Below are 15,577 nucleotides of genomic sequence, written 5' to 3' on the forward strand. Positions count from 1 at the left end.
ATTTTAGTCGAGTTATGTCAGAGTTTGTTTACAAAAACATATGGTATGGGGCTACCAACATGAACAAACAGCCTCGATTCTCAGTCCTTTGAGCAATTTCGCTAATTTATGGGTCATCTTCGCATATTAAGTGCTGTCCCACAGACGATTGACGATATTTGGTTGCATTTTTCGTCAAAAAATCGCAAGCGATACCACCACCGGCGCCTCCTCCGACGCTGCCGTCACTCTTCTCAATACCCTTCCCCTTGATCTCCTCGGAACTGTTATGTCAGGTCGAGAAATGTCAATTTGCTCTAAACAACTCTACCTTCTATATCTACATACCTTGATTTTATTATTCATTTTCGCCTGACAATACGCCATTTGGCCGTAATAATAAATAAATTATTAAATAAAAAGAAACAAAATCACCCGCGACCGAGAGCTCACCGCTCATTCCATACATGCATGCCTCTTACTTGTTTAGTTTTATTTTATGTTGACAATACGCAATAAATTGATTGTTACTTGTGCTTTGATGGTTTTCAATACACTGCTCACTTATCTGCACACATCCTGGTAACAAAATCGTTATTCTTTCTCGCTCTAAGTAACAAGTAAACCAAGTAACCTCAGCGAGAAGGGATGATGAAATCGTCACCGGGACCTGGAGCATTTAAGCACCCTTTTGGTGTGCTTATCACTCTCATTTAATGTTGCCCATTGTCGATGCATCTACACCACAGTTGTCCCTGAAAAGGGGTGTTGTTGTGCACATGACAAACTACCCGGCCCTACCAGTTGGACGCAAACGCTTACCTGCATCGGCGACACATTCCTACTTTGCGCCTAAACTTCAGCGCTGCTACATCGCACTTTGCCCCTGATTGTCATTCGCTGTCAAAGTGCGAATGAGATGACGCGACCTGTTCCAATAGAGACCTTGCCAAAAGCGAACACGGACGGAATGCCCTCGTTTTTTCTCCGTAGCTCTTGAGTTTTTGGACTGATGAGAACTTTTCGAACTTTTCATCTTGCCCTTGATTTTTGACCAACGCTACATCTAGCGTTGGCGCACGGTATGGCCATCTGGCTGCACGCAACGCGAGCGACATCCACTCGATGAACATTAGCTAATAAGCGTACCCCACAAACGTACTCGGAAGAACTTTCTTCTTCATTCGTACCATCGTATTATCACGAATACACGCACACACAGATACAAAGGGGACCCGTACGCACGCAGCCCTCATTGCCGTCATTGTAAAAAAAAAGCCTGAAACTCCGCCACCTTCTGTGCCGTGATAGGAAAATACGAATCTCTACACAATCGGCGTTCTGCGGGGTGCATCCAAGCATCGATATCCGTCGCCGTGAGTGTACCCGGGAAGGTGAAAAAAGTGAATACAGTGCAATAAAAGTTACGTCGTGCGAGTGTGACGGCGACCGTGAATACAATACGGTACCACTCGTCGTACCAGCGGCAGTAAGTGTGGCCAACGCGAATGTTGAGCAACGACACGGGTTAGACGTGTAGCATCATCGGAGGAACCAGTGCCTGTTGGGTGTGCGGATCATCCGTGCGTCGTGCTACTTGTCCGTTGAGATCCAACCAACCTGACGAGTGTTGTAAAAAGTGGTTCACCCTAACGCGAATGTTCGCGATGTGAGTTGTGTGCAGTGTCATGCAGTAGTGCCGCTTGTGCTAGGACCACGGTCCTCTTCCCGGTTGCTGGACATACGTACGCGCATTCGTGACCGCCAGCGATAATTGTCTAACGCGATTCTTTGCCTAAACCATCCAAAATCACAGTTACATCGAATGTTCGTGGAAAAGCGGTTCCGCCACTGCCGTCGCAGATCGCAGCAATCGTAAACAACAAACCGTGCTACTTGGATCGCACCCGAAAGGCAGGTGTCCCTTTCACCAGCACATCAGCACATTGTCGCACATTCGGAGAAGAAGAACGGCCGCGTATGAGGTAAAGGATGCAAAATGCGTCATGCCGTCTTCCTACAAGGGGGGTACGGAGTGGAAGGATAATATAGTGCGTTGCACTAGCGCGAATCACCATATCCGGTTCCACCCGACGGAATCTGCATCGATTGTTTCTCCTCCGCCAGAGAAAATCTTGATGTTTTGTTCTGAAAGTGTTGTGGATGTACAATATTTAACCGGTTTGTGTGTGTGTGTGGTTTTTTTGTTTCTTTTTAGGAAAGTTATTTGATTCTGCACCACGTCACTATCGCCCGCCGGCATCTGCATCTACCTCTTGTTGCAGCTATTGGACCAATGCAATCTTGAGCGAAGCAACTAATGCAACCTTAACGTGCAACAACATAGCTCGAACTTCAACGGCAAACACAGTTCAAGTAGAGCACACTTCAATAACATAACATAACGCTGTAACAATTAAAGTACTACTAATAATATCGTTCACCCATCGGAGGCTACTACTACACACCGTGCACTTACTCTCGTGCCTCGATGGAACGGGAACGAGATCGTGAACGAGGCAGCAGCGGTGGTGGTATAGTGAGAGGTGAAAGCGGTAGCAGCGGACGCATCAAACACTCTAAGAAACGATCCCGCAAAAGTAGCAAGAAATCCAAAAGGAAACGACACAACTCCGCCTCGGACGTGGACGACTTGTCTTCCCCTTCGTTCGGCGAGGAATCGAAGCGATATTCGCGATCACAGAAATACGCGTACGACGACAGCAGCGGCGAGCTGGAGGGAGAACTGGCCGAGCGGACCGCGGTGTCCGGCAGTAAGTCCGGTGTGGAGTATTCCGACGTAAGTTCGGATGATTTCTCCGCTCCCGAGGCGGGTGAAATTGAAACAGACGTCTCGGAAACTGGCGGAGGTGGTGGTGGCGGTGGTGGTGGTGGTGGTGGTGGTGGCGGTGGCGGCGCGTTTGTTGACAATGGAGATGACTCGCTTATCAGTGGCGACGAAACGGACGGCATCGATGGTAGAACGAAAAGAAGAAGCAAGTCACGCCACCACCATCGACACCATCGGCGCAAGAAGTCGCTCAACGCCGGTGGTCATTGTAAGGTAGGAGGCTCCCATCGGTCCTCCAGCACGACGAAGCGTTGGAGCCGATCGTCGCAGTCTAAAAGGGTCGAGATGGACTTGCGCAGCCGAACACCATCGTTGCCGGATGTTGTGGAATCGAACCGAAGGGAGGTCGACTCGAAGGGAGTTGGTACCCTTGCGGTATCTTCCATCAGCGGTTCGTCCGATCGTTCCAAACGGATCAACTCCATATCCTCGGATACTTCGTCGATGAAGTATCGTCAGCAAAAAAAGCGAACCAAGCTGAAGGATGAGGAAGCGATGCTCGGTGCTGATAATGCGCTCGAGGACGAGCACGAAGCACGGTTAGCTCGGAATAAAGACGACGAAAGAGTGGAAGCGCCGGATAGGGCGGCGGAAGCGGCCGATGGAAATGGTGGAACCGGTACGGAAGAACTGGATGATGAAAACGAGGAGGAGGAGGAGGATGGCGAGGAGGAGGAGGAGGAGGAGGAGGAAGAGTATATCAACAACGATGAAGGGCAGTCGATCGCTAGCAGGAAGCGGATTAAGAAAAGCAAGAAGGATAAAAAGCACAAGAGAAATAAAAAGTCCAAAAAGCGAAAGAGGAAACTGCGCACCAAATCGATATCGAGCATCGAGACGATCTCGGAGAGTGAAGATTCGCTGCTGGAGTCGATGACGCCACCGCTGAAGCAGTCGCCCATGTATCGCGGAGTCGGCAGTCGCGAAGGCAGCAAATCCTACACACCGGTTCACAATGACACCAATCTTACGCCAGTTTCGCCAGGTAGGCTTCCGAAGGCGAGGAAGAGAATTACTGCCCCCTCGACAGCTGACACACTCACTAACGGGTTTGCTTCTTTTAGGGACTCCTCCGCTGCTAGATCATCATCATTCAACGCGGCATTCGCTAAACAGTCCGTACGATAGTCACGATGTCGCAGCACGGAGTCGCACTCCAGTCGAGCGTGATTGTGACCACGATCGTGAACGAGAACGGGATCGCGATCACAGAGATCGGGAGCGGGACCGTTCGTCGAATGCCGGTGGCAGCGCCAGCAGCCGCAAGCTGTATATCACATCTTCCCCCCATACTCCACCTGTCGGCGCCATGCATAAGAAAAATGCATCGTCTTACCATGATCGTTCGCTGCAGCAGCAGCAGCAGCACCCCGGCAGTCCGATCGATCTGGACAGTCCACCACCGCCGGCGCTGCGCCACAGACGGAGCAGTAGCCATCGTGGAAGCAGCCGGCGACGCAGTCAATCAAACGATCGACGATACAGCTCCAGGAGAACACCTTCGCCAAGTAAGAGAGTGTTTAGCGTTGCGTGTGCTGAATCGATCCCTTATCTAGAGCCGAACAAACTGTTCGAATCGTTGCTACTGCTTTGCTAAGATGGGCAAAAGCAGGGATGATGCTAGGAATTGTGGTTGTAATAAGCTTTTGTTAACTTTCTTTCAGATTCCCGGCACAAACCCCATACTCCTCCGCCCACAAAACGGCGACGGGATAGGTCGCCCCCGGAGAAGGATTACTACCGGAAATCGGATAGTCGCAGTTACAGTAAGCGAGAAAGAGATTGGGACGACCGTCGCGGCAATGACACCCATAAACGGTTCCTCAGGTATGCACTCGCGACAGGCGCAAGCCCTCCTCCATGTTGCATCAGTTATTAACAGCCGGGTTTCCTTTTTTTTGCTGCTGGCCTTTTCCTCCTATTGCTCCGCGTACTCTATGCAGCAGAACTCCGAGCCCCAGCAGCAACCGACGCTCCCGCCGGACACCATCGCCTGCCACGACGAGCAGGACGAGATCGTCGCGAAAGGGAGGATACTATAGCCCGTCGCCGGAACGGAGTGCCGGAGGCAGCAGCAGCTATGTGTCTTCACGCTCGAGGCATCGCTCGCGCAGTCCACGCCGATCGTCGCCTCTATCGTCGTCCGCCAGTAAGCGCTACTCTAGCAGCCGATCCCGCTCACCGCAGATGCCTTCAGCTAAAAAGATTGACCTACAGAAGAAAATCACCGACACCAGCTTCTTCGCAGAACTGATCAAGGACAAACACAAGCGCAACAAGACGCTGCAAGAGATTTTGGAAAACAAAAAGAAAAATGATGCGTCCGGTGGGGCCGGCGGGGTAGCGGGTGACGATACCAGTGCGACCACCGTTTCGCTGGACGGTGAGAGCGTGCCGAAGAGCGATGGTAACAATGGGGCCACGAACCCAGCGGCGGCGGCGGCTGCTGCTGCTACGGAAGCTGCCAGTGCTAATGGAGTGAAGGACAGCAAACACTCAGACGCCGGGGGTAATGTGACCGACATACCGATGCCAGAGTCCGCGGCAGATCAAACCGATGGCAGGGTTGGCCAAAACCCTTCCGCCAACTGTTGCGACATGAGCAATAGCAATAGCAATGGTGGCAATAGTAACTTGGTTCCCGATTCACGAATTCCTGTGATAACGAACAATGCAGTGCATCATCATCAGCATCATCATCATCATCATTCTCAGTCCGGCAGCGGCAATTCAGAACCAAGCGCGGAACCGGCGGGCGCGACGGCGATGGTGGCGCACACGTCGTCGGAGAGCAGCAACAGCAACACGAACAGCAGCAGCGGCAGCATTGCACCATCGAAGCCAAAAAGTCTCACCAACCTACCGATGCCGCCAGGGGTGAATGTGGCCGACCTGGAGGGTGCTCAAACGCCCAGCCCTCCCGGACCCATCAGTCCCGTTGCAGCAGCAACGATGAAAGTAATGCCCATTCCTACGCTGACCACTACCGGCGCCGTTCCGCTGCCAGCTGCAAACAGTGCCACAACGAACACGGCCAAACAGCGACCTGACGGCCACCACAAACCAAACGCGTCCAATGTGTCCACCGTGGCAGCAGTTCCTGCGCCAGTCACCACTGCCGCCCCGCCCACCTCGGCCACCGGCGTGCCGGGGAGCGGCATTAAGAAGGGTCTGCTCAATCTCCCGATGCCGCCCATGGTACCCGGATCGGAGGATTTAAGTGGCGACGAAGATATCGGATCACCCATACTGCCCAGCAATCGTGATTCCGCACAGCAGCACCAAACACAATCAGGCCAAACCAGTGTCATCAACAACAACAACAACAATACTAGCTTAAACAATCGGTACAAAGGTGCAGCAGCTTCAGGTGGTGCCGCTGTGACCGCCGGTTCGGCGGCGACTTCCGCCCACCCATCAGCCGGCGCTGGAAAGCCGCCGATGACACGGCCGAGAATTTTAAACCGACGTCATTCCCGCAACATGACCGCACCGATGTCCGCGTCCGGCGGAAAGGATTGGGGCGAACGGTGTGTGGAAGTGTTCGACATGCTCGAGCAAATTGGCGAAGGAACATACGGACAGGTGAGTATGCCGCGGACGCACCGGTCCCATCCTGCCGGTATGATACGTTCAATCTATATTCCTTTTTTTTGGCGCTCCCGCACCCAGGTGTACAAAGCGAAAGACCAACAGACCAACGAGCTGGTGGCGTTGAAGAAAGTCCGGCTGGAGCACGAGAAGGAGGGCTTCCCGATTACGGCGGTGCGTGAAATCAAGATCCTTCGGCAGCTGAACCACCAAAACATCGTGAACCTGCGCGAGATTGTGACGGACAAGCAGGACGCGCTCGAGTTTCGCAAGGACAAGGGTTCGTTCTATCTGGTGTTCGAGTACATGGATCACGACCTGATGGGGCTGCTGGAGTCGGGCATGGTGGATTTCAACGAGCAGAACAATGCGAGCATCATGCGCCAGCTGCTGGACGGATTGAACTATTGTCACAAGAAAAACTTTCTCCACCGTGACATCAAATGTTCCAACATTCTCATGAACAACAGGTAATTGGAATGAGTCGCTGTTCGTGTCTGCTGCATGAGTCGCTTAAACTCCAGCCCTCTATTTGGACCCCTTTATGGACGGTCTGAATATGCATTACGAACGAGGTGGACCGTTCGGTACCGTTCTCATGACATGACGAGCCCGCTTGGTGTGAGCCTGTGCGATCAGATCGACAGTTTCAATTCAGCCGCGATTCTTGTATGTGTATTATAGAACCTGGGGGCGATCCGGCTTCACACGGCCGGACCGGGGTTCAAATCCCATCCAGACCGCCTCCCCGTACGCAGGGCTGACTACTTTGCTACGGGTAAAATCAAGTCACAAAAAGCCAGACATGGGAGGCTGAGACCTCTCGAGGTTGTTAGTTGCCAATTCACCTGAGGTCTGCCGTTTAGCTATGCATCGTTACAAAGTGACCAGGGCCTTATTTCTTCTCTTCATGGTCAAAAAGCTGCTGCTACGGGCCTAACTATTTTGAGATAAGCGAGAATCGGTAGGCAACTGCTGTCGAAAACGATCCAAAAATGGCGGGTCGAGCCTGTTCGTGTCCATTTTATCAGCATCAGCACCAGAATCTAGATTATTGAGTTCCATTGAGATGGGTTCCTGAAGGCCGATCTTCACATGACAAAACCGGGTATCGCATCTCGTCCGGGCCCCCGGATTCCCCTTCGCAGAACTGAAATCCCTGAAGTGAAGGGAAGCCAGAAATGGCATGCCGACACCTTTCGAGGCTGAAGCTATAGGAGATCCAAACTCCGAAGCTGTGTTGGATGACCCATCCACTCTGAGAGACACATTGAACAGAATCTAGGCATCGAGGCATACCATTCTAACAAGTCCAGTAAATAGGGCTAGAATTCGAGAAGAGCTCGTTGAAGATCTGCTCGGTCGAGGGACGACAAGCTTACGTATTTCTTTCCAATCTTTTCGCAGAGGCGAGGTGAAGCTGGCCGACTTTGGACTGGCTCGGCTGTACAACGCGGACAATCGGGAACGTCCCTACACGAACAAAGTCATTACGCTGTGGTACCGTCCACCGGAGCTACTGCTTGGCGAGGAGCGCTACGGTCCGGCGATCGATGTGTGGAGCTGCGGGTGCATTCTAGGCGAGCTGTTCCTCAAGAAACCATTATTTCAAGCGAACCAGGAGCCAGCGCAGCTAGAGATGATATCCCGGCTGTGCGGGACGCCAACGCCCGCCGTCTGGCCGAACGTCATCAAACTACCCCTGTTCCATACGCTCAAATCAAAGAAACAGTACCGCCGCAAGCTGCGGGAGGACTTTGTGTTCATGCCCACACCTTCGCTCGATCTGCTCGATAGTATGCTGGTGCTGGATCCGGATCGACGCATTACCGCCGAGGATGCGTTAAAATCAAACTGGCTTAAAAACGTTATACCTGAGCAGTAAGTAATCGCACCAATCGGTGATGGTGCTCTTGTGAACCGTAACTCCCATTTGCTCCCGTTCACAGATTACCTCCCCCGCAGTTGCCAACGTGGCAAGATTGTCACGAGCTTTGGAGCAAGAAAAGACGTCGACAGCTTCGCGAACAGCAGGAATCGGCACTCAACCTTCCGCCAGGCAAACCTTCGGGCAGCACAATCAAGCTGGACGGTCTAACGTTACCCGGTACCGGTGCACCGACCGGCATCAACATGCTGTAAAGGCACGCGCGCGGCGGATCTGCCTGCATCGAATACCTTATTTTCGAAAGGTATACCCATTGGAGAAAGGATTGGCTACTTATCGATTGTTCATCATTCTGGTTTTAACGAGTGCATGTTACTACACATGGTGTGATACACATCTCTAAGCTAAAGTTTTCGAACTGGAGCGGGATGATGGCATGGTAAGATGATGTACGGACGAGGAGACAAGCGGGGGCGACCCATTACCATCATTCTGCACTTTTGCAAATTACCGTTCTTTTTTTACGATAAATTAGTTTAAATCACCAGAATCACTGAGAAAGTCAACCGCCTTCCTTCGCACCTTTGCATTACCATCTCGCTGTACCCCCGTGGTCATGGATAAGAAGCGAAAGGGTTAAGAGCTTTCTACGAAAGCAACGTATGGAATCAGGAAACACCAAGGCTCTCGGTCGTGTTTGTGTCTGATCGCGCTGAACAGGATCGCAACAAGCAGCAGTTTTGGCTTTTGGCTTTTGTTTTGCAATAGAAGACGGAGGAATCGAAAAATGAGCCCAACCTGACGAATGCGCGATGATGCTTATGAATACGAACTATTTTAGTGAAATAAAAGGCGGGCGCGTCCGTAGATAGCGCTTAAAGAAGCCACGAGAATCTTGAAGTGTCTTACCGACGGTGGTAGAAGGGATGGGGAAGGTCAGCAATAGGGAATGGCCATCGATCTTCGGGCTCAGAGGAGTCGGAAGAAAAACCAATCCAGGGAAAGGAGCAAAGGGCTGGTAAACAGGAAAGAGCAATACATATACATCGTCATTTTAGGTATGCCACGGGTAGAGAAACCGTACGACGTCATGAACGATAGATAGACCGAGTGCCGAAGCTATGCGAATTGATTGTAAGTTAGTACACAGGAACTGAACACACACACTGGCTAATGTGACTTTCTCCGATGTTCCGATGCATCTAGCAGATACGTTGAACCCCCCCCCCCCCCCCCCCGCTTTCATGGGTTCGCGCCGGAATGGACGGTACGTAGCCAATTAAGACATACGGTAAACCTTAACTTGTACAGTAATAGAGTATGCTAAAATGTAAATTTGTTACAAAAAAATATATTTCATCCCAAAACACTGACACCCTTGCGTTGCGTCTGAGAACAGTTGCTCCAGCACCGGTTGAAGGCTTGAAAGACGGGGTAGTTGAAGCCACGAACAATCGCAAACAACGGTCAAAAGCAGGATTTATAACCGAATGGAAAAGGAACGTTTTCCGTGAAGCAATAATGATGGTGATTGGATGGATAATAAAGCCGTTGACATCGAGAACGATGCTTGTACTTTATAAGCTCAAACGGGCTTACCTTACTGGCTGGCTGCTGGGTCGCCTGCTCCTGGTTGAGAAAGTGGCTGCGTTTGGTGCTGGGAATCCTTCTATCCGGTCTTTGTGGCACACACTATGAACAGGCAAAATGGCTAAAAGAATAAAGCGGTTCGGTAAGTGGTCAGCTCACTGAAGGGGAAATTCGTGCAGGTATGATCGTATCGCATGATAGGTGATCTTCTTGAGCTATCATACTACAGTCATAAGGAAACCATCTCCACGCCTCCGAGACATGTGCACTTTGTGCAAATCTAATCAATCGCCCTATCATTATCGCATAATCATCTGAAACGCATTGCAGAAGAAGATGGGTCTGACAATGGAGTAGCCTCTAGTATAACAAGTTCACCATCACGGTCCGGTTGCGAAAAAGGCATGCCTGGCAAGTCACTGGACCGTAGCCAGTAGTACGACACTCATACTATTGTTTTTGGCTCCTCTGGATTGCCTCTTCCTCTGGACTGCAATTAAGACCGAACCATGCACCGATCACCGATCTATCTCCAGCCCTGCCTAAGAACGTTCTTTAGCAAAAACAAAGCGTTCCTTATATACAATGCCATTACAACTACTAGGCTTTGGATTCATCCGGAAGTCATCCAAGCAAAGGGCGGTGTCAGTCTCCACACGACGTATTGAATCCTTTTCGGACCGTCTCCCCATACGCCGGACTGATTATTTAACTACGACTCAAGTCAAACAAGAAGAAGGTCCTTGCATCCGACGGAAGGTCCTCGGGAAAAGGATAAGGTTAGCGTTGGAGGCACCTCCGGACTGACCATGCCACAGGAACGCTCTAGAAATGAAACTTTAACTATATGAAATAACACTCCAACTAACGCCCTTGCCTTCGGTGCGGTGCTCGTAATTTGCATCATCACTACGACGGGAGGACGGACACTGAAGGCCACGTTTGCTGACTCTTTCCAAATTGACTTCAACTGCTTGAAGTCTTTGCTCGTACATTTCACACCAGGTAACAAACGAGAAGCGATTCGATGTGCGGTACTTACTATATACCGCACAGGACTAAACTAGGAGTCCGTCCGACTTCAGCACCACGTTCGTCGAAAGCAAACGCGCGCCAAAAGACGGTACGCACAAAGTAGGCGATTTTACCGAACTGTCAAAATCAAACAGAACGCGCCGACTGACGGCTGCTGCTGCTTGGTGTACTGCACACACGTTTTGTGCTTTGTGGCTCAGCTATGTAGTAGGCTGCGCCAAAGTATTTTGAGGTAAGTGCAGCAGCTGCTGGTGAATTGACCCGTTTGCCCAGTTGATAGTGTTGACCGCTCCGTCTTATTTCAGTGAATTACTGTGAAGGAAGTACAGGGATACGTCCAATACAGGAGGAATTGAAAAGTAGCAGATAACAAAGGTATTTTCCGACATGTTAGACGCTTCATTTGATGCTACCAACAACCTCGCCATCCATCCTCTACAACTCCCGGTTCAATCTTCTGCTCCACGCTCCAGACGCATCCAAGGTGCGATAAGGCGGTGCATTTTCTGTGTTGCTAGAGTCTTCTTGATCGCAGGATTTTGTAAAGCCCATTGCAGGCTTGATTCCTTGGACCAACGCCGCTTAGGCTGTCGTCTGGAGTAACGATCGTGCCAATGTAGCAAAATTCTTCCAAAATCACCTCGAGACCGTCGTCAATTACTAACATTATGTTTCCCAGCTGAGCTTTATTGCAAAGGTGACCTTCGAGGAAGCTGCTGAATGGTCGTATGTCCAGAACGAGGCTTTGATTCGATCAGCTATTCTTTCGATACTTTAAAACGGAATTTGTTCCAGCTTTGGAGTCGAGCTCACGCTGTTGTTTGTAGTTCGCTGATCGATTGTACATCAGTCAGCGAGATGCCTTCCTAGGTGATATCGTGTAAAGGATCTTATATAGTACGCATAAAGATCCATGCAGCAAAAATGTGCGAACCGTCACCTAATCGGAAAGCTTAATTAAACTTTTAGGAGATGCGAGTCGCAGCAGTACTTCGTCCGGCGAATTGTATCCATAGTTGTCTGATGTTTTAGGATGGTTTCGTAATTATTTTATTCTTATTGCTTATTTTAGAACTAATAATGAGCTGCGATTGTTTGTCGATTTGCCAATCGTCGAACAACAATTTACGATCAGTGGTAAGCTCATATCAAGCCTTTTACCCCGGCTTGATCGCACAACTAACCAGTGTCGATTATGTGATGCTGCTGAACGACAAGACAACCAAAGTTGGTCGGACAATCAGTTCGGCAAAGTCGGTTGGATTTCCTGCCGGTTCCAACACACGCATTTCACGCAAACACTTCAGCCTCAAGTACGATTCGGATGGAAATTTTACGCTACTGTGCCTGAGCAAGAATGGAATAGTGATTGACGAAACGTTTTGCAGAAAACGGGACCAACCGTACATACTGCCGCAACAGTAAGATTTCCCACATTGTGTATTGTGTTCTACGTTGCTGTGTTTATGATACCTGTACGAATTGATTTCACAGTTGCATCATTCGCTTTCCAAGCACAGACACAGTAATTCATTTTAAAAGTTTGATAAACGAAAGTCCCGCCCTTCCTGTGACCGATGTGGACAACATGCAGCACTTTCTTTCAAGCGATATATATGACTTCGGCACTGCAAACCTCAATAGTATAAAGGTGAGTAATACACACGGTTAACACTGTTCGCAACTAGTTGGAATGAAAATGTTTTTCTCTCTTGCATCTCTTTTCGGTTTCAGATAGTTTCTTCGTTACCAGCTGATGAAACGGAGAAGCGCCCAGTCAGTAGCGAAAGACCACCGTACAGCTATTCGCAGCTTATCGTGCAAGCCATTCACGAATCACCACAGAAAATGTTGCCGCTTTGCAAAATATACTCGTTTATTATGGAAAACTATCCATACTATCGGAAGTTTGCTATTAAATCATGGCAAAACTCTATCCGGCACAACTTGAGTATGAAAGCGTGAGTGATTTCCGCCATTATCTTACGTTTAAACCAACAATTCGCCTCTGCCACTGTTCCGTACTGATGCGTTATTTTAATACTACACAGGTACTTTGTGAAAACACCTCAGCAGGAACCAAAAATTGGCCATCTGTGGATGATCCGTCCTTCCTGTGAAGCGCTGCTCGTGAGTAAACGATTTCAGGAACGTAGCAATAGATCAAAACCAATGTCCGATGAATAATGTACGACACTCCATTTTTACACCTGCCCTTGGGCTGCTATGACCAAAGCAGTAAACGACTGCTAGGCGTTTATTTAATTTCTCTTCAGCATATAAACGCGTTCTAGTTCGTGCGATAACTGTTTTGATTTTTACATTAATTCAGAAAAATGTTGTAGTAAAAAAGGTTTTTCCGAAATGTCATCCAGATGTCCGCGGGCAGCCCTTAGTGAACTGTGATAAACAAAAGCACACATATCAATTGTTTACTTACGTATCCATCCACTCTGCGCATAATAAATGCTCTTGGAAGACACAGTTCAAATGCTGATAATCGTTAAAAGTCTCTCGGTTCTGATAAGTGATAACAGATTCTGTGGTCAGCAATCAAAGTGAACAATATCGCGCCCACTCTTTTTCGAGCAATAGAAAAAAAGAACACTCAGCCACACATAGCCTTTTAATTGTCGTTCGGTAGCCACTGGCATTATTCATCCCGTACCGTTCAGATTTGCCTGGCAAGCGTTCGTCGTCATCCGCCGTCCACCAGTTTTGCCTAATCGCGCCCTTCAAGTGCTCATTGTTTCGTGTGTGAGATAAGTGAATATTTGCTGAAGTAAGGTATGTTGTCTAAAGAACGTTTTATTTATTTATCAATACGATTCACCGTTTTGCGCGGCGGCGATGACTTCTTATGAACTATCCTTTATCCATAGCCTGATGATCGGCTGCAAAACATTGTGGGGTGATTTGCTTATATACATCATTGTGCTTTGTACAGATGAGCGTACGGCGTAGCTGTTACTCAGCAATTGATGTTTGTATCCGGAGACCGTGCATATCTTTAATTTCTGACTTGAGTGTTTCCGTTATTAATCGGTGCTGCTTGACAGTGGACAGGCCTTTAAATTCTTTGCTCTCGACGTATATTTCGTACATCGATCCGCAACCTCCGGAGATGTCGTTGACAACGATGTTCTTTGCCTGCAAATCCAAGAGAAACCCGTAATGGAGTGCGATTGCTTTCTGAGTCAAGCTGATAAGGTGGTAATCAATGCTCCTGCGAACGATCGATCAACGACCCGTTACTGTTTGTCGGGGGACGACACTATTGTGCTATTATCATCTTTTGTTACACCTACCTGGGGGAACTTGGCCTCGAGTGTTTTCCTCAATGTGGCTTCGGAATTTTTCATCATTTGCGAGTTTCCCGACCACACGCGGCTGAGGATCTGTAAAACCGAATAGCAAAGGAATAATTATGCCGGGGCATTCATAATCTAGGGGAAAAGCGATCTCGTTTAGCTTATTTATAGCTGGTGACCCTGTTCCGTTCTTACAGAGCTGACAGTGAAAGTGAGATTTCGCATACTATGTTTCATGGTTTCGTGCAACAGGGCAATTTTTTCGACTCACAGAAATGTAGCGACTGCCGTAGGTTCGAAACAAATATCCACTCATGATTTCCGTTCGACAGGACTCGGCCTACTGCTTCTGTTAAGTGAAGTGGTTGGCTTGATACGCAGCAACCTTCCGCGGCTGTACACCACACGAAAACGATTCGGGCTCTGGTTACTGTGATAACAGAAAGTTACGAAATCAGCGCTGTAATTGTAGTGCGAGGAAAACTATGCTGGCAGCTGCGCGCTACCTAGCTCGCAGATAATAATAACATACGATTCCCTGCTTCTGTCGAACTGTGTTGTCCAAGATACTCTCCAGGAGATTTCGTTGCAGTGCTCTACACCTGGAACAATAGAAACATGTTGTTTCGGCAATACAGTCGGTCTTGCACGGCACACCGGTATTCTCGAGGTTTTATTTTGACATTTTTTACACAACACCGAGTTGGGCTGCAGTGCAAATGCTTTGACAGCTCTCATCGTGAATTGGTGGTCGTCGTTGCTAGGTGGAAAATCTATTGTAAATTGAAAATTATTTTCAACAATTATCCTTTAAATAGTTTGGATAACAAATATTGCTTTATTTAAACTCAACTGAGGATAGCGACAGAGAAGGTGGTTTTGAGCTACCTAATTAACAATTGGCCTGATAATTGAAAAAAAATATCTGTATAACTTGTGAGTTCAACCATACGAAGTTCGTCGCACATTATGAAAATTCAACTGAGAATGGAGTGTTTTAATAAAATCTCCAATCTGTAAAAATTAATATGGATTTGAATTCCATCCGCAACACTAGCGCCACAACTGTCTGCGGCAAAACTGAAGGCAGTGAACTTGAGCTACACTGTAAATTTGAAAAATAATCAAAGTTGGTATTATTACGATGAAGGGACACATGTATTTGATTAATACTTCATAAACTTGGTTTTATTAAATTAAAAAAAATCGATAGAATTCGATAAATAAGGAAAAAAACACTTTTCAACAGCTTCATTTGAAGTAGCATTTCTCAACAGATGGCGATGTTCGATTTTACAGCACAGTGGTCGGTCGATCGGTCAACATGAGTTC

At 48.6% G+C, this 15,577-nt stretch overlaps 3 protein-coding genes and 1 long non-coding RNA gene across 9 annotated transcripts in view; 2 read left to right on the plus strand and 2 right to left on the minus strand.

Moving 5' to 3' along the window:
- The first annotated feature begins 904 nt into the window (after positions 1-904).
- LOC118512351 (cyclin-dependent kinase 12) lies at positions 905-9,684 on the plus strand. 3 transcript variants are annotated; one of them, XR_004906289.1, is made up of 9 exons: positions 905-1,964; positions 2,198-3,815; positions 3,895-4,338; positions 4,495-4,657; positions 4,774-6,415; positions 6,503-6,891; positions 7,829-8,302; positions 8,371-8,748; positions 8,845-9,684. XR_004906289.1 is itself a non-coding variant. In XM_036056652.1 (8 exons), exons 2-8 carry the CDS (start codon positions 2,471-2,473, stop codon positions 8,561-8,563), a joined length of 4,650 nt encoding a protein of 1,549 aa, XP_035912545.1. In that variant the 5' UTR covers positions 905-1,964; positions 2,198-2,470; the 3' UTR covers positions 8,564-9,684. The 3 variants fall into 3 exon arrangements, 2 of the variants coding, with proteins under 2 accessions (XP_035912545.1, XP_035912546.1); XM_036056652.1 differs by having other exon boundaries at positions 8,371-9,684; XM_036056653.1 differs by having other exon boundaries at positions 4,777-6,415; positions 8,371-9,684.
- Positions 9,641-13,233, minus strand: LOC118512361. The gene is made up of 3 exons (XR_004906290.1): positions 10,942-13,233; positions 9,909-10,020; positions 9,641-9,730 (listed from the first exon to the last, which is right to left on the minus strand). It is a non-coding gene; the product is annotated as an uncharacterized LOC118512361 (long non-coding RNA).
- A 113-nt stretch (positions 13,234-13,346) lies between these two features.
- Positions 13,347-15,577, plus strand: part of LOC118512356 (xaa-Pro dipeptidase-like) — a 46,310-nt gene continuing 44,079 nt past the window's right edge. For 2 of the 4 annotated variants that reach the window (XM_036056665.1, XM_036056667.1), the window contains exon 1: positions 13,347-13,721. The gene's annotated coding sequence lies outside the window, so the exon portion shown is untranslated. The remainder of the gene's footprint in view (positions 13,722-15,577) is intronic. The other 2 variants (XM_036056669.1, XM_036056666.1) reach the window with 2 other exon arrangements.
- On the minus strand, positions 13,723-14,971 carry LOC118512360 (bolA-like protein 3). Its single transcript, XM_036056674.1, has 4 exons — positions 14,778-14,971; positions 14,517-14,675; positions 14,243-14,332; positions 13,723-14,084 (listed from the first exon to the last, which is right to left on the minus strand). Exons 2-4 carry the CDS (start codon positions 14,559-14,561, stop codon positions 13,902-13,904), a joined length of 318 nt encoding a protein of 105 aa, XP_035912567.1. The 5' UTR covers positions 14,562-14,675; positions 14,778-14,971; the 3' UTR covers positions 13,723-13,901.

Source organism: Anopheles stephensi, chromosome 3 (genome assembly GCF_013141755.1).
Source record: "Anopheles stephensi strain Indian chromosome 3, UCI_ANSTEP_V1.0, whole genome shotgun sequence".
NCBI classification, from domain to species: domain Eukaryota; kingdom Metazoa; phylum Arthropoda; class Insecta; order Diptera; family Culicidae; genus Anopheles; species Anopheles stephensi.

Excerpts from the sequence above, each read along its gene's own strand:
- LOC118512351 (XM_036056652.1), top strand. The coding sequence starts at position 2,471 with ATGGAACGGGAACGAGATCGTGAACGAGGCAGCAGCGGTGGTGGTATA. Across the intron at positions 4,339-4,494 it reads CAGGAGAACACCTTCGCCAA|ATTCCCGGCACAAACCCCAT; the intron begins GTAAGAGAGTGT and ends ACTTTCTTTCAG. Across the intron at positions 8,303-8,370 it reads AAAAACGTTATACCTGAGCA|ATTACCTCCCCCGCAGTTGC; the intron begins GTAAGTAATCGC and ends TCCCGTTCACAG.
- LOC118512360 (XM_036056674.1), bottom strand. The coding sequence starts at position 14,561 with ATGAGTGGATATTTGTTTCGAACCTACGGCAGTCGCTACATTTCT. Across the intron at positions 14,333-14,516 it reads ACGGCAGTCGCTACATTTCT|ATCCTCAGCCGCGTGTGGTC; the intron begins GTGAGTCGAAAA and ends TCGGTTTTACAG. Across the intron at positions 14,085-14,242 it reads TCGAGGCCAAGTTCCCCCAG|GCAAAGAACATCGTTGTCAA; the intron begins GTAGGTGTAACA and ends TTGGATTTGCAG.